The sequence below is a fragment of the Sapajus apella genome, unplaced genomic scaffold (assembly GCF_009761245.1).
Source record: "Sapajus apella isolate SASKATOON/1434 unplaced genomic scaffold, GSC_monkey_1.0 scaffold106, whole genome shotgun sequence".
Classification (NCBI taxonomy): domain Eukaryota; kingdom Metazoa; phylum Chordata; class Mammalia; order Primates; family Cebidae; genus Sapajus; species Sapajus apella.
The window spans coordinates 176,591-197,658 of NW_022437046.1; the positions used below are offsets into that span (position 1 = coordinate 176,591).

Consider the following 21,068-nt stretch of genomic DNA (forward strand, 5'->3'; position numbering starts at 1 on the left):
GCTTTAGACATGGGAGCACGTTAGTGAAGAGAAAAGAGGTTCTCTATCTAACTTTATGCCTATACCTAGAGAATGTAGATGACTGAAAATCTGTTGATCTGTAGATGAAGCGATATCCCTTTCTCCAGTAATACCTTTGGAGATCATTTATCAAGCATAATGTAGTGAAAAGACTGTGATCTATTTCAGAATCTGTCACTTGTCAACTGTGAACAAATTATCTCCTTGAGCCTTTTATGCTTTATTTGTAAACTGGGGATGACGGTTATTTCATGAGATCATTGTTAGTATTATATTAGAATATATGAAGGTGAATAAAAAAGCTTGCAAGCTCCACACATCCTTCCTTTCCAATTGGAAACTCAGAACTGGTTTTAGTAGCCTGTCTGGATTCCTCTATGACCAGCATGTCACACTAACCCTCCCCACTATTCATGGTCAGAGCTTGTTTTATTTTTTTAATAAGTGTTATTCTGAAATAATTTTAGATTTACAAAAAGTTACAAATATAGCTTACAAAGTTGCTGAATACCCTTCACCCATTTTCCTTAATGTTAACATTTTACATAACCATGGTACATTAGTCAAAACCAAAGGACTATATTGGTACATTGCTATTAACTAAAGTCCACACTTTATTTGGATTTCATCTGTTTTTCCAATGTATTTCTTCTGTTCCAGAATCCAACCCAGGGTACCAAATTGCATTAGTCATTATTTCTGCTAGTCTCCTCTGATGTGAGATGGATGTTTCTCAGTCTTTCCTTGGTTTCCATGACCTTGAGAGTCTTGAAGAATACTGGCTAGGTATTTTGCAGAAGGTCAGAACTTTTAATTGACCAACTTCAACCATCACCTCCTCCTGCATTTCTAGGATGGAGTGGACAGTTTAGAGTTGAAAGGCTTTGCTACAGATGTCCTGACTTATCTTTGTTTCACTGCAGGTCCCAGTGTGTCCTGGAGACTGGGGAAGAGAAAATTTCAAAATTCGGTCTGCTTGAGTCCCTTAGTTCTTGAGATCATTCAAGTGGTTCTTCCAACCTGGAGACCAATCTCTGGCCTTCATGGGCTGCAACTCAATACAGGTATTCCCATATCTATCACACATCCTATGTTCATGCATTAAAATTTAAGTCAGAAATTTCACAGGTTCTTAACAAGTTTCAGCCTCTAAAGTTAAGATTTTTTTTTTTTTATTGTACTTTAGGCTCTGGGATACATGTGCAGATCATACAGGATTGTTGCATGGGTACATACATGGCAAGGTGGTTTGCTGCCTTCATCCCCCATCACCTATATCTGGTATTTCTTCCCACATTATCCCTCCCTACCCCACCCCCACCCCCACTGTCCCTCTCCTAGCCCCCCCTCAACTGACAAAGTGTGTGATGCTCCCCTCCTTGTGTCCATGTGTTCTCATTGCTCAACACCCGCCTATGAGTGAGAACATGTGGTGTTTGGTTTTCTGTTCTTGTGTCAGTTTGCTGAGAATGATGGTTTCCAGATTCATCCATGTCCCTATGAAGGACACGCACTCATTTTTTTATGGCTGCGCAGAATTCCATGGTGTATATTTGCCACATTTTCTTTATCCAGTCTATCATTGATGGACATTTGGGTTGGTTCCAAGTCTTTGCTATTGTAAACAGTGCCAGAGTGACCATATGTGTGCATGTGTCTTTATAATAGAACAATTTATAATTCTTTGGGTATATACCCAATAATAGGATTGCTGGGTCAAATGGTATTTCCATTTCTAGATCCTTGAGGAATCTCCACACTGTCTTCCACAATGGTTGCACTAATTTACACTCCCATCAACAGTGTAAAAGTGTTCCTATTTTTCCACATCCTCTCTAGCATCTGTTATCTCCAGATTTTTTAATGATCACCATTCTAACTGGCAGGAGATGGCATCTCAATGTGGTTCTGATTTGCATTTCTCTAATGACCGGTGATGGTGAGCATGTTTTCATATGTTTGTTGGCCTCATAGATGTCTTCTTTTGTAAAGTGTCTGTTCATATCCTTCACCCACCTTTGAATGGGTTGGTTGGTTTGTTTTCTTGTACATCTGTTTTAGTTCTTTGTAGATTCTGGATATTAGCCCTTTGTCAGATGGGTAGATTGCAAAAAATTTTTCCCGTTCTGTTGGTTGCCAGTTCACTCTAATGATTGTTTCTTTTGCTGTACAGAAGCTCTAGAGTTTAATTAGATGCCTTTTGTCTATTTTGGCTTTTGTTGCCAAATAAGAGGGAGCTCAATAATGCAGCTCCCAATGAGACGCAGAAGCCGAGTGGTCTCCACAATTCCAAATGAGGTACCAGGTTCATTTTGTGGGTCTGGTTGGACAGTGGGTATAAACCAAATAGGGCAAGTTAAGGCAAGGCAGGTCACTGCCCCACCAAGGAGGTGTTTGCAACTGACCTGAGGACTGGGGGATCTCCGCCTCTGGGACTTCAGTTCGGATGCAGCGCTCCACCCAAGCCCTCTACAACCCATAGAACAGGTGATCTTTGCCAGGCTGAAAAGCCTCAGCGAGCTGCCTGAACAGGGCAGAACAGCAACTTCAGCTGGCGCCGGGGCTGTCAGCGCAGATCTAGGTGGAAGCACTGGCTGATGCCGATAAAACCAGATAGCCAGCAGGAGGGAGCTACCCACCGCCTAGAAAGAAAAAGGAACTGAACACAGGGAAACAGGCCATACAGGTCTCCCCCACACAAAGCCTAGCAGGCTAGAAAAGACTTTCACTTCAGAGTTTCACACCCAGAACATCAGTTAGAGAGCGACCAGGAACGATCAGGCTCAGCGGAGGGAAGGGCAGCCACCATTGCAGAAGCCAGCCTAATTTTCCTGAGTAATAAGATAATTTTTTAAAGGATTTGTATGTGAGTTTTGCTGAAATGCTAACTTCTCTCTGATGAAATATTTTCTTTAGCTTCTCTACAGCCTGTTTCTAGGGTCCTTCATTTGCCTTGAAACTAATAAATGTGGCCACAGCCATATTGTGTCACACATCTGGGATGGGAGAGAAAATGATAAATGGAAACAGGTGAAATACAAGATCAATTCTATCTGCTCGCATGGAGATGACTGCCATTCACCAACTTAAGCCATCCCTTCGTATGCTATACCTGTATCAAAATATCTCATGTAGCTCATAAATATATACACCTACTACAGACACAGAAAATTGAAAATTTAAAACAAAATTACTTTGGTAAATTTTATATTCCGTGTATTTAATGACTAAAAATTAAATATAACCTGAGACTGTCCCTAGCTAGGCGACAAGAACAGAGTTGGTTGTCAAATGTCAACTCCCTTCTCACCACTCACTGGTTGGATACTTACCTTTGGGTCATGCGAAATAAATCACTCACCTGATGTTAAAAAATAATAGTCACATGAAATGAATTAGCTTCTGGAAGTAAGAAGCAGATGATGACGGCACATGAGGGAGAGCACCAGCCACTCTTCTCTGCATCCAACCCTCCTTAAAAGCAGCTTCCAGACTTGGACACGGCATCTAGGTGTGGGGTGATAACCAGTGTCAAAGAAAGCAGCCCGGACTCCCCCATCTTGTAGATATTTCACTAAATCAGATAATGAAGACATGGGAGGGGGCGCGCACCCAGGACCACGGGCTACTGGGCTTTCACTACTTCCCAGTCTCAGAGAAGCCTCGCCTAGCCCCTCTGACTTCTCTCCTCCCACCTCTCTTCCTTCTCAGCCGCATTTCTCCACACACCCTTTCAAGGCTCCGCTCCGCCCACTGCTCCTCCCTCCCCTTTCCTCTCAGACTCAGCTCTGAGCGGAAACTGAAAGTGAAATAGGGAGCTGGCTACCGGGTCGAGTCCCCTGTAAAGGTGAGTGAACCTCAGTAGGTCAAGGAACCCCTGCCCTCCTAGGAGACCTCTCCCCCTGCCCCAGGGTTGCAGAGCCCCTTCCAACTAGTCTCCATCCTTGAGCCCGTCCCATTTACCCCTTCTCCCACCAGGGATCCCTCAATCCAAGCCCGTCTGTGCTTCCGACGCTGGCCTCCTAACCTGGAACGACGCTGGGGTGTGGACGCGACTGCTTCGGAGTTACCCAGAAGGGGTAGGGTCCGGCTGCCCCGTACTTGGGAGGAGGCTGGGGTGTGGGTATGACTGTGGAGTTACCCAGAAGGGGGAGGGGTCTGGCTGCCCCCCACTTGGGAGGAGGCTGGGGTGTGGACATGACTGTGGAGTTACCCAGAAGGGGGAGGGGTCTGGCTGCCCCCGACTTGGGAGGAGGCTGGGGTGTGGACATGACTGTGGAGTTACCCAGAAGGGGAAGGGGCTCGGCTGCCCCGACGCTGGCACCTGAGCTGGGATGAGAGCTGGGTGCAGCTGAGAGAGTCAGCAGCACTACAGCTTAGCCAGGAGCATAGGGAAGCCCAGTGTGAGGGAGATCTGCAATTCTGGAGACTCCCAGGTCCAAAAGTCCTCTAGAGGTGAGAGGGGCAGGCTGCTTAGGATGTTCAACCAGAAATGTATAGGCCTTCAAAATTACTCTTTGTCATAGAAGAAGTGATGTCAGGAACTAAACTAAGTTTGGAGCAGCTGAAAGAAGGGCCCAGGGAGTGCTGCCCACAGTTCCTGTTGCTCTGTGTTAATATATACATATATACATGCTCATGTACATACATATACACCTTCATACATATACATACATATATACACCTGACTTTTGCCAATATTAGAATGATTAATTAAGATGTATTCAAAGCATGTAGTATCTCTGGCACATAGAAGTTACATGGTAAAAAGTAGCTATTTTATGACTAGTTTCTCAGCAACATGGAGGCCTGCTGGTACCAGAGAAGATGAATGGGCACTGAGGGTTTAAGCAGGAATGGACATGATAAGAGAACTGTCAGCTTTATGAGGTTCTTGCTAATTTTCACTCCCTCTTTTAGGGACTCAGTTTCTCCTTCTGTCTCAGTGGATCAATGGGCCAAACAATGGAGGAGTTCTTGTTATTCAGAAGAATAAACTTATTCAACAAACTATTTGTCCATGCAAAAGTAATTACTGTTTTTGCCATTAATTTTATGCTTTTTTTTTTTTGAGATGGAGTCTCCCTCTGTTGCCTGGGCTGAGTGCAATGGTACCAACTCAGCTCACTGCAACTTCCGCCTCCCAGGTTCAAGCAATTCTCCTGCCTCAGCCTTCTGAGTCGCTGGGATTACAGGCGCCCACCACCACTCCCAGCTATTTTTTATATTTTTAGTAAAGACAGAGTTTCACCACGTTGGTCAGGCTGGTCTCGAACTCCTGACCTCAGGTGATCCACCCACCTCGACCTCCCAAAGTGCTGGGATTACAGGTGTGAGCCACCATTTTTATTTTTTTATTTTCCTTTGCATCATTTTGTTTTTCTTCTTTTTTTAATTTTTCTGGGCACATAGTAGGTATATTTATGGGCTACATGGAATATTTTGATACAGGTATACAATGTGTAATAATCACATCAGGGTAAATGGGGCATCTAGCACCTCAAGCATTGATCATCCGTGATAAACTATGCAATTATACTCTTTCAAATGTACAATTAAATTATTGGCTATAGTCACCTGTTATGCTATCAAATACTAGATCTAATTCACTCTATTTTTGTGCCCATTAACCATCCCACTTTCCCCTCAACACACCCTCCCTACTACTCTTCCCAGCATCTGGTAACCATCTTTCTATTATCTAACTCCATGAGTTCAATTGTTTTGATTTTTAGCGCTTACAAATGAGAACATGCAATGTTTGTCTTTCTGTGCCTGGCTTATTCCACTTAACATAATGACCTCCAGTTCCATTCATGTTGTTGTGAATGACAGGATCTCATATTTTATGGCTGAATAGTACTCCATTTTGCATATGTACCAGATTTTATTTATCCATGTATCTGTTGATGGACACTTAGGTTGCCGCCAAATCTTGGCTATTGTGAAACATGCTGCAATAAACATGAGTGTGCAGATATCACTTTGATACACTGATTTCCTTTCTTTGGGGTATATACCTAGCAGTGGAATTGCTGGATCATATGGTAACTCTATTTTCAGTTTTTTGAAGAACCTCCAAACTGTTCTCTGTAGTGATTGTACTAATTTACATTTCCACCAACAGCGTACGAGGGTTCCCTTTTCTCCATTTGTTATAGCCTGTTGTTGGATAAAAGACATTTTAACTGAGGTAAGATATCTCATTGTAGTTTTGATTTGCATTTTACTGATAATCAGTGATGTTGAACAACTGTTCATATGCCTGTTTGTCATTTGTCTTTTGAGAAATATCTATTCAGATCTTTTGTCCATTTTTGAACCAGATTATTTTTTTCCTATACAGTTTGAGCTCCTTACATATTCTGATTATTAATCCCTTGTCAGATAGATAGTTTGCAAATATTTACTCCCATTCCGTGGGTTGTCTCTTCACTTTGTGGATTGTTTTCTGCGCTGTGCAGCAGCTTTTCAATTTGATGTGATCCTATTTGTCCAATCTTGCTTTGGTTGCCTATGCTTGTGGGATATTTAAATGAAATATTTGCCCAGTCCAATGTCCTGCAGAGTTTCCCGAATGTTTTCTTATAGTCCTTTCATAATTTGAGGTCTTAGATTTAAGTCTTTAATCCATTTTGATTTTTGTATACGGTGAGATAGGGGTATAGTTTCATTCTTCTGCATGTGGTTATCCAGTTTTCCCAGCAGCATTTATTGAAGAGACTGTCCTATCCTCACTGTCTGTTCTTGACACCTGTGTTGAAAGTGAGCTCACTGTGGATGTCTGGATTTGTTTCTGGGTTTTTTACTCTGTTTTATTGGTCTATGTGTCTGTTTTTATGCCAGTACCATGCTGTTTGGGTTACTTCGGCTCTATAGTATAATTTGAAGTAAGGTAATGTGATTCCTCCAATTTTGTTCTTTTTGCTCAGGATAGCTTTGGCTATTCTGGGTCTTTTGTGACTCCATGTAAATTTTAAGATTGTTTTTTCCTATTTTTGTGAAGAATGCCATTGGTATTTTGATAGGGATTATGTTGACTTTTTGTTTTTCTTACACAGACTTTCTCATGTTCTCTTTTCCCTTTCTTCTCTACCAGGCAGCCCCCACAAAGGTCTCCACACTGCTGCTTAACAGGAAGGGCACAGCTATGGCTTCAGCAGCACGCTTGACAATGATGTGGGAGGAGGTCACGTGCCCTATCTGCCTGGACCCCTTCGTGGAGCCTGTGAGCATCGAATGTGGCCACAGCTTCTGCCAGGAATGCATCTCTGAGGTTGGGAGAAATGGGGGTGGTGTCTGTCCTGTGTGCCGGCAGCGCTTTCTGCTCAAGAACCTCCGCCCCAACCGACAGCTAGCCAACATGGTGGACAACCTTAGAGAAATCAGCCAGGATACCAAAGAGGGCACACAGGGAGAACTGTGTGCAGTGCATGGAGAGAGACTTCACCTGTTCTGTGAGAAAGATGGGAAGGCCCTTTGCTGGGTGTGTGCCCAATCACGGAAACACCGTGACCACTCCATGGTCCCTCTTGAGGAGGCTGCACAGGAGTACCAGGTGAGGCCTTAGTGACACAAACAGGAGGAAAGAAGATGGGCCCTGATGAGTGCTTTCTTTTCAGAGTGGGTAATGGGAAGGGAACACCTCTATATTGGAGGAGTTAGAGAAAGGAGGGATTTACCTCTCTCCATGTCTAATGTAGGAGGAGAATTATAAGCTAAACCCAACCTTCTCATTCCCCAGGAGTGGGAGATATGCATGAGAAAATGCTCAAAGATTACCCCCACCCTATTACTTGGTCTGTATAGAGACTAAGATGCTGTCTTTCTCTGCAGGAGAAGCTCCAGGTGGCATTAGGGGAACTGAGAAGAAAGCAGGAGTTGGCTGAGAAGTTGGAAGTGGACATTGGAATGAGGAGAGCAGACTGGAAGGCAAGAATAACATACTTATGGGGATCTTAGCCTGGAAGGCTGGACAGGGTCCGGGGTCGACTCACAGCCTTAACCATAGCTGTACCTGTCTAAGGAGTGATAGAGTTGGTCCATCTCTCCAGAAACCATCTGCCCTCTAGATTTCCAGATAGAGGGGAATAAAAATGATGCAGGTTCAAAGGAGAGCTCCCCATCAGGCCTGAGGATCAAGAATCATGGAAGAAGGTGCTGAGAGGATCTAGCTATACCCTAAAGTTTCAAGCTCCTCTGAGTCCAGTCTCAGAGGTGTGATGGCATCATCACCTGGGCGTCTGAGACAAATATCCTAGGAGAGAAACCCAACTGCTAGCTAAGCCTTTGAGGAAGAGACAAGGGCTGTGAGGAATAAACTTAAGGAAACCATCAAGGCCTGAAATAGGAATACCCATTAGACCAGGTGGTTACTTGACCACATCCAGATCTCTGGTCCAAAATATAATGAAGAATCAATGTTTGTTCTGCACTGATGATTTCCTAGGAGAGGTGGGACATGTCAGGGATGAGAGGGGAGGGGAAGGAGCCCATCCCCAGTAGATCCCAGAAGAGGAACATTTGGGATTGAGGTAGGACGTTAGTCGGGTTGTGGTGACAAAACAGATCCTCGTGTGTCATCCAGTGACCTTCCAGTTACTAAATGGAGAGGAAAGGCAAAGAATGTCCACAGCCTCCCCTTTCCCAGGACTTAGAGGTGGTGGCATGAGCCTGGCTTTGTGAGGTTGTAGGAGGTGGGAACAAGTGTTTTTTTCTCAGTAACTCACTGAGACATGAAGACACAGTGGCACATTTGAGTGCTAACTGGGTTTGAAGGAGAGGTTGAAAAAAGTTCTTGATGCCATATATTCATGTAGCTGTGGTTGTGGACCAGCTACAGTGTGCCCTCACCAAGTCCATTCCCCTCACTGTACCAGAAAACCTCACCTACCTACCTCATAAGCAAAACCGTGTGTGTGTAGGTATGTGTTCCGCCAGAGTGGAGTCTCTAGGGGTTAGGAATAGGTACCAATACCTCCATTCCCAAAGCTTGGGCGATGTTCATGAAAACCATCTCTCTTTCCCTTGACACTAAAGAGAAAGGTGGAAACACAGAAATCTAGGATTCACGCAGCGTTTGTGCAGCAAAAAAACTTCCTGGTTGAAGAAGAACAGAGGCAGCTGCAGGAGCTGGAGAAGGATGAGAGGGAACAGCTGAGAATCCTGGGGGAGAAAGAGGCTGAGCTGGCCCAGCAGAGCCAGGCCCTGCAAGAGCTCATCTCAGAGTTGGAGCGAAGGCGCCACGGCTCAGCACTGGAACTGCTGCAGGTGAGACAGGGAGGAGTTCCCTTCTTTTTATTATACTTTAAGTTCTGGGATACGTGTGCAGAATGTGCAGGTGTGTTACATAGGTATACACATGCTATGGTGGTTGGCTGCATCCATCACCCCATCATTAGGTATTTCTCCTAATGCTATCAGGGAGGGGTTCCCTTCTAAGATTGAGGGAATAACTGAAAAAGGCCAGAGCTATCTGGAACTTCCATTTGAACAAATGGACACCTGGTTACTGGAATGTTCTTAAAGTGGAATTCAAACCCATGAATAGTTTGGGTTCAAGGCACAAATGGTGCAGATTTAGGAGGAAATATTCCATTCAGCAGTTAACAGAAATGGCTGTACCTGGTACCTGCTTTCCCAACACACTCAGTGTGAGACCTTGAGAGTTCCTTTATTGTTGTGAGTATTCATTTTCTCATATGTTAAATGAGCATAATAATAGTACATATCTCAAAGGATTTTTTATAAGCATTAAATGATTAGATCCACTAAGCCTCTTAGATGAGTGTCTGCCCATGGATAAGTTTTAATAAATGTAGTATAACTAAAAACACCAAACTGAAAATTAAGGCAGAGCAGCCAAGCCCTAGCCCTGCAACCAGTTCTCTCTGTAACGCTTGGTTGAGGGGTTTTCCAATCCCAGACATAATTTCTCTGTGAAACGAGAGAGGAAGTGGACTAAATAACAAGGGTTCCCGAACATCTAGTCATAAATGCATCTTTATACTTTCTGCTATTTCTGTGACCTACCTAAGTGATTTTAACATGTTATTTTTCTTTAAATCATCTCTTTTCTCTGAGTAAATTTAGTTTAAAAGAAAATTTGTCTAAAGAAATAGCCAAAAAATCATGTATAGGCATGTTACAGATATTTTTCTAATTTATTTTAAAGCAATCATAATATTAACTGCAAATTCTTAAATAGCTCATATTAGCTGCCAGGCATTCAAGTAGGTGCTATTTTCTACATTTCATAGGTGAGAAAACTAAGGTGCAGAGACATTGAAAGATTTCGTGAGGAACCAAAGCTAAATAGTTTGACAGTGTTGACCCAAATAGTAAGAAGTAAAGATGAAAATAAGCACAGGACTTTTAAAAAGTTCAGTGCATGTTGTACTTAGAATCATCTTGCACCAGTGATGTGTTCACCTCACTGTAGGAAACTATAGACTAGATGGTCTCACAAGTCCTTCCTGCTCTAACATGCTTTTTTTTCTCTTAAAGTTCTGGGGCACATGTGCAGAATGTGCAGGTTACGTAGGTATACAAGTGTCATGGTGGTTTACTGTACCTGTCAACTCATTATCTACATTAGGTACTTCTCCTAATGTTCTCCCTGCCCTACCCCCGCCCCCACCCCCCCAGCAGGCCCTGGTGTGTGATGTTTCCCTCCCTGTGTTCATGTGTTCTCATTGTTCAGCTCCCACTTATGAGTGAGAACATAATGGTGTTTGGTTTTCTGTTCTTGTGTCAGTTTGCTGAGAATGATGGTCTCCAGCTTCATCCATGTCCCTGCAAAGGATGTGAACGCATCCTTTTTTATGGCTGCATAGTAGTCCATGGTGTATATGTGCCACATTTTCTTTATTCAGTCTACCATTCATGGGCATTTGGGTTGGTTCAAAGTCTTTACTATTGTGGACAGTGCCACAATAAACATATGTGTGCATGTGTCTTTATAATAAAATGATTTATAATCCTTTGGGTATATACCCAGTAATGGGATTGCTGAGTCAAACGGTATTTCTATTTCTAGATCTTTGAGGAATCACCACACTGTCTTCCACATGGTTGAACTAATTTACACTTCTATCAACAGTGTAAAAGCATTCCTATTTCTCCACATCCTCTCCAGCATCTGTTGTTTCCTGACTTTTTAATGATCGTATTTCTAACAGGTGTGAGATGGTATCTCAGTGTGGTTTTGAGTTCCACTTCTCTAATGACTATTGATGATGAGCTTTTTTTCATGTTTGCTGGCTGCATAAATGTCTTTTGAGTAGAGTCTGTTCACATGCTTCACCCACTTTTTGATGGGGTTGTTTTTTTTTTGGTAAATTTAAGTTCTTTCTAGATTCTGGATATTAGCCCTTTGTCAGATGGATAGATTGCAAAAAATTTCTCCTATTCCATAGGTTGCCTGTTCACTCTCATGATAGTTTCTTTTACTGTGCAGAAGTTCTTGTCTATTTTGGCTTTTGTTGCCATTGCTTTTGGTGTTTTAATCATAAATTCTTTGTCCATGCCTATGTACTGATGGTATTACCTAGGCTTTCTTCTAGGGTTTTTAGGGTTTTAGGCCTCACATTTAAGTCTGTAATCCATCTTGAGTTAATTTTTGTATAAGGTGCAAGGAAGGGATCCAGTTTCAGCTTTCTGCCTATGGCTAGCCAGTTTTCCCAACACCATTTATTAAATAGGGAATCCTTTCCCCATTGCTTGTTTTTGTCAGGTTTGTCAAAGATCAGATGGTTGTAGATGTGTGGCATTATTTCTGAGGCCTACGTTCTAGTCCATTGATCTATATATCTGTTTTGGTACCAGTACAATGCTATTTTGGTTACTGTAGCCTTGTAGTATAAGGCCAAGTAGCATGATGCCTCCAGCTTTTTGTTTTTGCTAGGATTGTCTTGGCTATCTGGGCTCCTTTTTAGTTCCATATGAAATTTAAAGTAGTTTTTTCTAATTCTGTGAAGAAAGTTAATGGTAGCTTGATGGGGATAGCGTTGAATCTATAAATTACTTTGGGCGGTATGGCCATTTTCGCAATACTGATTCTTCCTATCCATGAGCATGGAAAGTTTTTCTGTATGTTTGTGTCTGTTCTTATTTCCTTGAGCAGTGGCTTATAGTTCTCCTTGAAGAGGTCCTTCACATTCCTTGTACGTTGTATTCCTAGGTATTTTATTCTCTTTGTAGCAATTGGGAAGGAGAGTTCACTCATGATTTGGCTCTCTGTTTGTCTGGTACTGGTGTATAGGAGTGCTTGTGAGTTTTGCACATTGATTTTGTATCCTGAGACTTTGCTGAAGTTGCTAATCAGCTTAAGGAGATTCTGGGCTGAGATGATGGGGTTTTCTAAATATACAGTCATGTCATCTGCAAACAGAGACAATTTGACTTCCTCTTTCCCTAACTGAATATCCTTTATTTCCTTCTCTGGCCTGATTGCCCTCGCCAGAACTTCCAATACTGTGTTGAAAAGGAGTGTTGAGAGAGGCCATCCTTGTCTTGAGCCAGTTTTCAAAGGGAATGCTTTCCGTCTTTGCCCATTCAGTGTGATATTGGCTATGGGTGTGTCATAAATAGCTTATTGTTGTGAGATACTTTCCATCAGTATCTAGTTTATTGAGAGTTTTTAGCATGAAGCGCTGTTGAATTTTATTGAAGGCCTTTTCTGCATCTATTGAGGTAATCGTGGTTTTTGTCACTGGTTCTGTTTATGTGATGGGTTACATTTATTGATTTGCATATGTTGAACCAGCCTTGGATCCCAGGGATGAAGCCAGCTTGATCATGGTGGATAAGCTTTTTGATGTGCTGCAGGATATGGTTTGCCAGTATTTTATTGAGGATTTTTGCATTAATGTTCATCAGGGATATCAGCCTGAAATTTTCTTTTTTGTTGTGTCTCTGCCAGGTTTTGGTATCAGGATGATGCTGGCCTCATAAAATAAGTTAGGGAGAATTTCCTTATTTTATATTGTTTGGAATAGTTTCAGAAGAAATGGTACCAGCTTCTCTTTGTACCTCTGTAAAATTTGGCTGTGAATCCATCTGGGCCTGGACTTTTTTTTGGGTCATAGGCAATTAATTCCTGCCTCAATTTCAGAGTTTGTTATTGGTCTGTTTAGGGATTCGACTTCTTCCTGCTTTAGTCTTGGGAGGGTGTATGTGTCCAGGAATTTATCCATTTTTCTAGATTTTTTTAGTTTATTTGCATAGAGGTGTTCATAGTATTCTCTGGTGGTAGTTTGTATTTCTCTGGGATTGGTGATGATATCCCTTTTATCATTTTTTTTGGCATCTATTTGATTCTACTCTCTTTACTTATTAGCCTGGCTAGCAGTCTATCTATCTTGTTGATACTTTCAAAAAACCAGCTCCTGGATTCATTGATTTTTTTGAAGGGTTTTTTCTGTCTCCATCTCATTCAGTTCTGCTCTGATCTTAGTTATTTCTGGTCTTTAGCTAGCTTTTGAAATGTTTGCTCTTGCTTCTCTAGTTCTTTTAATCATGCTGTTAGGGTGTCAATTTTAGCTCTTCCCTGCTTTCTCTTGTGGGCATTTAGTGCTATAAATTTCCCTCTACACACTGCTTTAAATGTGTTTCAGAGATTCTGGCATGTCGTGTCTTTGTTCTCATTGGTTTCAAAGAACATCTTTCTTAATTTCGTTATTTACCTAGTAGCATTCAGGAGCAGGTTGTTCAGTTTCCATGTAGTTCTGCAGTTTTGAGTGAGTTTCTTAATCCTGAGTTCTAATTTGATTGCACTGAGATCAAAGAGACTGTTATGATTTCCGTTCTTTTGCATTTGCTGAGAAGTGTTTTACTTCCAATTATATGGTCAATTTTAGGAAAAGTATGATTTGGTGCTGAGAAGAATGTATATTCTATTGATTTGGGGTAGAGAGTTCTTTAGATGTCTGTTAGGTCCACTCGGTCCAGAGGTTAGTTCAAGTCCTACATATCCTTGTTAATTTTCTGTCTCGTTGATCTAACATTGACAATGGGGTGTTAAAGCCTCCCACTATTATTGTGTGGGAGTCTAAAGCCCTTTTTAGGTCATTAAGAACTTGCTTTATGTATCTGGGTGCTCCTGTACTGGGTGCTTATATATTTAGGATAGTTAACTCTTCTTGTTGCATTGATCCATTTACCATTATGTAATGTTCTTGTCTCTTTTGATCTTTGTTGATTTAAAATCTGTTTTATCAGAGACTAGGATTGCAACACCTGCTTCTCCCCCCCCCCCACCCCCCCCCCCGCTTTCCATTTGCTTGGTAAATCTTCCTCCATCCCTTTATTTGAGCCTATGTGTATCTTTGCATGTAGATGGGTCTCCTGAATACAGCACACTGATGGGTCTTGACCCTTTATCCAATTTTCCAGTCTCTGTCTTTTAATTGGGGCATTTAGCCCATCAACATTTAAGGTTAATATTGTTATGTGTGAATTTGATCCTGTCATTATGACACTAGCTGGTTGTTTTTCCCATTAGTTGATGCAGTTTCTTCATAGCATCAGTGGTCTTTACAATTTGGTATGTTTTGCAGTGGCTGGTACCAGTTGTTTCTTTCCATGTTTAGTTCTTCCTTCAGGAGCCCTTGTAAGGTGGCTGACAAAAATCTCTAAGCATTTGCTTGTCTGTAAGGATTTTATTTCTCCTTCGCTTAAGAAGCTTAGCTTGGCTAAATATGAAATTCTGGGTGGAAAATTTTCTTTAAGAATGTTGAATATTGGCCCCCACTCTCTTCTGGCTTGTGGGGTTTCTGCAGAGAGATCTGCTGTTAGTCTGATGGACTTCCCTTTGTAGGTAACCCGACCTTTCTCTCTGGCTGCCCTTAACATTTTTTCCTTTATTTCAACCGTGGCAAATCTGATGACTATGTGTCTTGGTGTTGCTCTTCTCAAGGAGTATCTTTGTGGTGTCCTCTGTATTTCCTGAATCTGAATGTTGGCCTGCCTTGTTAGGTTGGGGAAGTTCTCCTGAATAATATCCTGAAGAGTGTTTTCCAACTTGGTTCCATTCTCCCCATCACTTTCAGGTACACCAATCAAACATAGATTTGGTCTTCTCATATAATCACGTATTTCTTGGAGGCTTTATCTCTTTTCACTCTTTTTTCTCTAATCTTATCTTCTCACTTTATTTCACTGAGTTGATCATCAGTCTCTGATGTCTTTTCTTCTGCTTGATCAATTCAGCTATTGATATTTGTATATGCTTCACAAAGCTCTCGTGCAATGTTTCTCAGCTCCATCAGGTCATTTACGTTCATCTCTAAACTGGTTATTATAGTCAGCAATTCCTCTAACCTTTACCCAAGGTTCTTAGCTTCCTTGCATTGGGTTAGAACATGCTCCTTTAGCTCAGAGGAGTTTGTTATTACCCTCCTTCTGAAGCCTGCTTCTGCCAGTTCTTCAAACTTATTCTCCATCCAGCTTTGTTCCCTTGCTGGTGAGGAGTTGTGATCCTTTAGAGGAGAAAAGGCATTCTGTTTTTTGGAATTTTCAGCCTTTTTGCCTTGGTTTCTCCCCATCTTACTGAATATATCTACCTCTGGTCTTTGAAGTCAGTGACCTTTGAATGGGTTCTCTGAGTGGATGTCCTTATTGTTGATGTTAATACTATTCCTTTCTGTTTGTTAGTTCTCCTTCTAACAGTCAGGCCCCTCTGCTGAAGGTATGTTGGAGTTTGCTGGAGGTCCACTCCAGACCCTGTTCACATGGGTATCACCAGCAGAGGCTGCAGAACAGCAAAGATTGCTGCCTGTTCCTTCCTCTGGTAGCTTTGTCCCAGAAGGGTACCCACCAGATGCCAGCCAGAGCTCTCCTGTATGAAGTATCTGTCGGCCCCCACTGGGAGCTGTCTCCCAGTCAGGATATACAAGGTCAGGGACCCACTTGAGGAGGCAGTCTGTCCCTTTTCAGAGCTCGAACACTGTGCTGGGAGGTCCACTGCTCTCTTCAGAGCTGTCAGGAAAGGATGTTTAAGTCTGCTGAAGCTGCATCCACAACAGCCCCTCCCCCCAGGTGCTCTGTCCCAGGGAGATGTGGGTTTTATGTGTAAGTCCCTGACTGGGGCTGCTGCCTTTTTTTCAGAGATGCCCTGCCCAGAGAGGAGAGGCAATCTGGCCGCAGCAGCCTTGCTGAGGTACAGTGGGCTCTACCCAATTCAAACTTCCCAGCAGCTTTGTTTACACTGTGAGGTAAACCTGCCCACTCAAGCCTCAGTAATGGCAGATGCCCCTTTCCCCACCAACCTCAAGTGTTCCAGGTCGAGCTCAGGCTGCTGTGCTAGCAGCAAGAATTTCAAGCCAGTAGATCTTAGCTTGCTGGGCTCTGTGGGGGTGGGTCCCACCAAGCCAGACCATGGCTTCCTGGCTTCGGCCCCCTTTTTAGGGAGTGGATGGTTCTGTCTCACTGGCATTCCAGGTGCCACTGGGATATGGGAAAAAAGCTCCTGTGTCTAGCTCAGTGTCTGCCCAAATAGCCGCCCAGTTTTGTGCTTGAAACCCAGAGACCTGGTGGCACAGGCACCAGAGGGTATCTCCTGATCTGTGGCTTGTGAAGACCATGGGAAAAGCACAGTACCTGGGCTAGAGTACATTGTAGAGTCCCTAATGACTTCCCTTGGCTAGGAGAGGGAGTTCCCCAACTTCTTGCATTTCCTAGGTCAGGCGATGCCCCCACTCTGCTTTGCTTGCCCTCCGTCAGCTGTACCCACTGTCCAACCAGTCTCAATGAGATGAACTGGGTACCTTAGTTGGAAATGCAGAAATCACCCACCTTCTGCATTGATCTCACTGGGAGCTGCAGACCGGAGCTGTTCCTATTCAGCCATCTTGCCAACTCTAACTTTCTGCAGTCCTTTTCCCATACCTTTTCACTGTCAGTCAGAGTGGTCATGAGCCATTTCTTTCTGGTTCATGCAAAAAACCTAACTGTATTGGGTTGACTTGGCAGGCTCTCTTCTGTCCAACATTGAACCAGGCTTTCTAACACACTTTTGACAGAGTCAAGGAGCCTGCTAGCTCCTATGTAATGGCTCCCAACCCCTACAACAAAAATATTCTCAGTGATTTGGTTTCACATACAGGAAGGGACAACATTAAGTACAGGAGGGAGCTTTAACCAACCAACCTTTCCTTCCCAAGAAATGCTGGCCCACAAGTGGAATAGGGCAGTTTGTAGACACCTGAACTTGGCCTTTCTCTGCCTGTGATTGTCTCTGGGCTTAAGCCAAGCTGGGCTATTTGTCCTCTCTGCCCTCCTTTCTTTCTCCCCTGGAAAAAAAAATTTATATATATATATATATATATATATAAATTTTTAAATATATATATTATATATATATAAATTTTTAAATATATATATTATATATATATAAATTTTTTTGTATAATATATAAAAATCTGATCTTTGAGTCAGAGTCCTTAAGCTGATAATCCTTCCCTAGCTCTAGGTCACATTCATGTTGGGCTTCTGGTTACCTCACAAGCATCCACATATCCATTCTGCTTCAAGCTGCTCAGAATCATCTTTGGGGTCTTGGCTGAGAGGAAGGAGAGGAAAAGTGCCCCAGGGACCACAGGTGAATCACATCACCCACAGGGCTAACATCTCAGTGGTGAATCAGCAATCCGGAACTTACTCTCTGTCTCTTCTCTCCTCAGGAGGTGATAACTGTCCTGGAAAGGTAAGGAGGGGGTCTTACCTTTTCTTTGTTAGAAGAGGGGCCAGCAGAAAGCATATATGCCTATGACAAAGGTTACTGAATTAGAAATACATGCACTGAAGTTTTCCCCATCTGGCTCCCTATTCTCAAAGACTTCTTCCTCTATAAAATATTTTCTGGTCTCAGAAAGCTAATAAATGGACATCTTAGTTGGTGATTGCTCATAGTAGTTGGATCATAACATCTTCATACAATAAATTCCTGCCAAACAGGGAAATTCTGGGAAGTTCTGGGTCTTCCCAGAATTCAGGCTACTGGGACACGGCCTGCTGGGACTCTTTCTCAGTGGAATCTAACCAGTTACCTGCCAGAAAGAGTCATAAGTAAGACCCACAGTGTGGGCAAGATTCCTTGAGGTTCCTTGCAGAAGTGATTCAGCCTGTCTCATATGGCTTGCCTATAAAATGAAATTGAATGCATTTGCCTGGTGACCTCAGGCTTAGAGAGGAGAGATAGACTGTCCAAATACTGCAGAGCCTTCTATAACCAGGAACTCCTGGGTAGTAACTAAATCCTGCATTGTTTGCCTCTCACACCTACCCCTGGAGACATGAACACCAGAAGTGTTTGTAAATTTGAGTTGAATTAAATTATCAGAATCTTCCACAATGGATGTTATTGTGTTAGGATTTGGGAGTAGGAGACAGGAGTCTCAAACTCTCTTTCCCCCAGGAGTGAGTCCTGGAACCTGAAGGACCTGGATATTGTCTCTCCAGAACTCAGGAGTGTGTGCCATGTGCCAGGGCTGAAGAAGATGCTGAGGACATATGCAGGTGAGGCAGGCTCTAGGAGTTTTATGGGGGATAATGGGGGTACAGAATAGATCCCCAGGGTCAGGGAGCCTGGATGGCAACTTGGAGGAGAGATGGCAGGTCAGAGCAGGTGGAGCAGAGACAGAGGTAGGGAAGATGGTTTCTTCAAAGGTCAGGGCCGAGGCCAGAGCTGGCTGCTGGTCATTTTCTCACACAAGGAGGTTTACCCCTCATGCTTGCCCTAGAGTTTACACAAAATCCTCCCACCCTAGGCACAGAGTTACTGACTCTTCCCATGCAAGGCCTGATGGTGGTCCTCTCTCTGCAGTCCACATCACTCTGGATCCAGACACAGCCAATCCATGGCTCATACTTTCAGAAGATCGGAGACAAGTGAGGCTTGGAGAGACCCAGCAGAACATACCTGGAAATGAAGAGAGATTTGATAGTTATCCTATGGTCCTGGGTGCCCAGCAGTTCCACTCTGGAAAACATTACTGGGAGGTAGATGTGACAGGAAAGGAGGCCTGGGACCTGGGTGTCTGCAGAGACTCTGTGCGCAGAAAGGGGCACTTTTTGCTCAATTCCAAGAGTGGCTTCTGGACAATTTGGTTGTGGAACAAACAAAAATATGAGGCTGGTACCGACCCCCAGACTCCCCTCCACCTTAAGGTACCTCCATGCCAAGTTGGGATTTTCCTGGACTATGAGGCCGGCATGGTCTCTTTCTACAACATCACTGACCATGGCTCCCTCATCTACACCTTCTCTGAATGTGCCTTTACAGGACCTCTGCGGCCCTTCTTCAGTCCTGGTTTCAATGATAGAGGAAGAAACAAAGCCCCTCTAACCCTCTGTCCACTGAATATTGGATCTCAAGGATCCACCAACTATTGATGGCTTTCTCTGGACACTGCCACTCTCCCCATTGGCACTGCTTCTCAGCCACAAACCCTGCCTCTTTTTCCCATGAACTCTGAACCACCTTCTGTCCATGTTCTCAGTATATGACCAGTGACAACATCAAAGTTCCTTGAGTTCTCTGTCCCTGCAAGGTCAGGGCCAGGCTGCCCCCTGCTTTCCATGTTCTTCTAGACAACTGGCCGCCAACTCCTGTGCAGAGGCATCAGGATTCCAGCAAGCAAGCTTTAGCAGGGAAGTCACTTCAAAATCAACATTTCTGCCCTAGATGGCTTTGTGATTCCCTGCAATTAAGCAGCCTCATTATATTTGGCCCAAACTCATTTTGATCAACCAAAAACATGTTTCTGCCTTCTTTATGGGACTTAAGTTTTGTTTTCTCCTCTCCATCTCTACACTGTTGCCTTTGGTCAGATCTCTATTATATATTGTATGGTTTGCAAAAGGGCTTCCTAAAAATAAAATAAACTGTGCCTCAGTCTATCCCATTTAGTCCTTGTTCCTTAATCCTGAAATACTTGATAACTCTTAATATGATTAATAATGATGTGTTCTTCTTGCCTGGACTGTCCCCTCTTCTCTATTTGAAATGTTTGATCTTGGACTGAAGACCCAGCTCAGGAGTCTTCTGTAATTCCCCATCACAGCCATTGTGCTGATAGAAGGCCATTTGGGCTCTGATCACTGCCCAAGGGGATATTATGAAATACAGCATTCTCCTGGGGCTGGGGTATTTCTGTGGACCTCTGCGTCTCTGACCCTCACAGACCTGAAGCACCTTCTGTCCATGTTCTCAGTGACCAGTGACAACATCAGAGTTCCTGGAGATCTGTCCCTACAAGGTCAAGACTGGGCTGCACCCTACTTTCAGTGTTCTTCTAGATAACTGGGCAACTCCTGTGCCCCTTGGAATATCCAATTTTAATGTCATTGCTCTCTGAAATGCACCTTTATTGGGCAAATTTTTCCGACTCCTCCAGAAGAGTAAATGTTGCATCCACTAAGGGATAAAGAGAAAAGGGGGTATGTGGGCATGGGTATGGCCACATCCTCAATCATGAGGAAGGGATTTAGAGCCTGGAGAAATGTGTATCTGTGTCAGCATGTGCTCAAATTCAGCAGGTGAAGCCATGAGTATTAGGAAGAAAGGGATCAGTTAGTCTTGCAGAAGCTTCCACTGCAGAGGATGAGGTATCCTGTCAGTCAAGGTGAGGAGAGAATTTGTGTGGAGGTAAGAAAAGAACACAGCAGCAAAGAGTAATAGTGAAGCATGGCTTCCTCTCCTTCCTGTATCTGTGACCAAGCTACCTCCTCTCAAACTCCTGCCCTACACCTCCTACTTGAATTGTTTGGTTGTGGAAAGAAGAGTATGAAAAGAAAGCCAAACAAAGAAGCTGTCTAAGTCCCTGTACACAGCCACTAACAAGCCCTCTCCAGCATGTGCAGCTCAGGCTATGCCCCAGGGTTGGGGCATTGGGATGGGAGGACAGAGAGAAGAGGAGCAGGGACTGTAGTGGGATTAAACATGGCATCTCTGGGAAGGGAAAGGCCCAGACATCTGACAGCTTCTGCAGACAGATCCAGGAGCGTGAGGGCAGTCTCTGGTTTCAAAAGATGGGACACAGACTCCC

General features: G+C 43.4%; 1 protein-coding gene across 4 annotated transcripts; it reads left to right on the plus strand.

Annotated features, from left to right (window-relative positions):
* The first annotated feature begins 3,785 nt into the window (after nt 1-3,785).
* TRIM21 (tripartite motif containing 21) lies at nt 3,786-19,920 on the plus strand. 4 transcript variants are annotated; one of them, XM_032258882.1, is made up of 9 exons: nt 3,788-3,868; nt 4,000-4,100; nt 6,149-6,214; nt 7,121-7,579; nt 7,858-7,953; nt 9,061-9,291; nt 17,703-17,725; nt 18,437-18,537; nt 18,845-19,920. In XM_032258882.1, the coding sequence occupies exons 4-9, from the start codon at nt 7,172-7,174 to the stop codon at nt 19,411-19,413; spliced, it is 1,428 nt and encodes a 475-aa protein (XP_032114773.1). In that variant the 5' UTR covers nt 3,788-3,868; nt 4,000-4,100; nt 6,149-6,214; nt 7,121-7,171; the 3' UTR covers nt 19,414-19,920. The 4 variants fall into 4 exon arrangements, with proteins under 4 accessions (XP_032114772.1, XP_032114775.1, XP_032114773.1 ...); XM_032258883.1 differs by lacking the exon at nt 3,788-3,868 and having other exon boundaries at nt 3,887-4,100; XM_032258881.1 differs by lacking the exons at nt 4,000-4,100; nt 6,149-6,214 and having other exon boundaries at nt 3,786-3,868.
* Nucleotides 19,921-21,068: the final 1,148 nt, after the last annotated feature.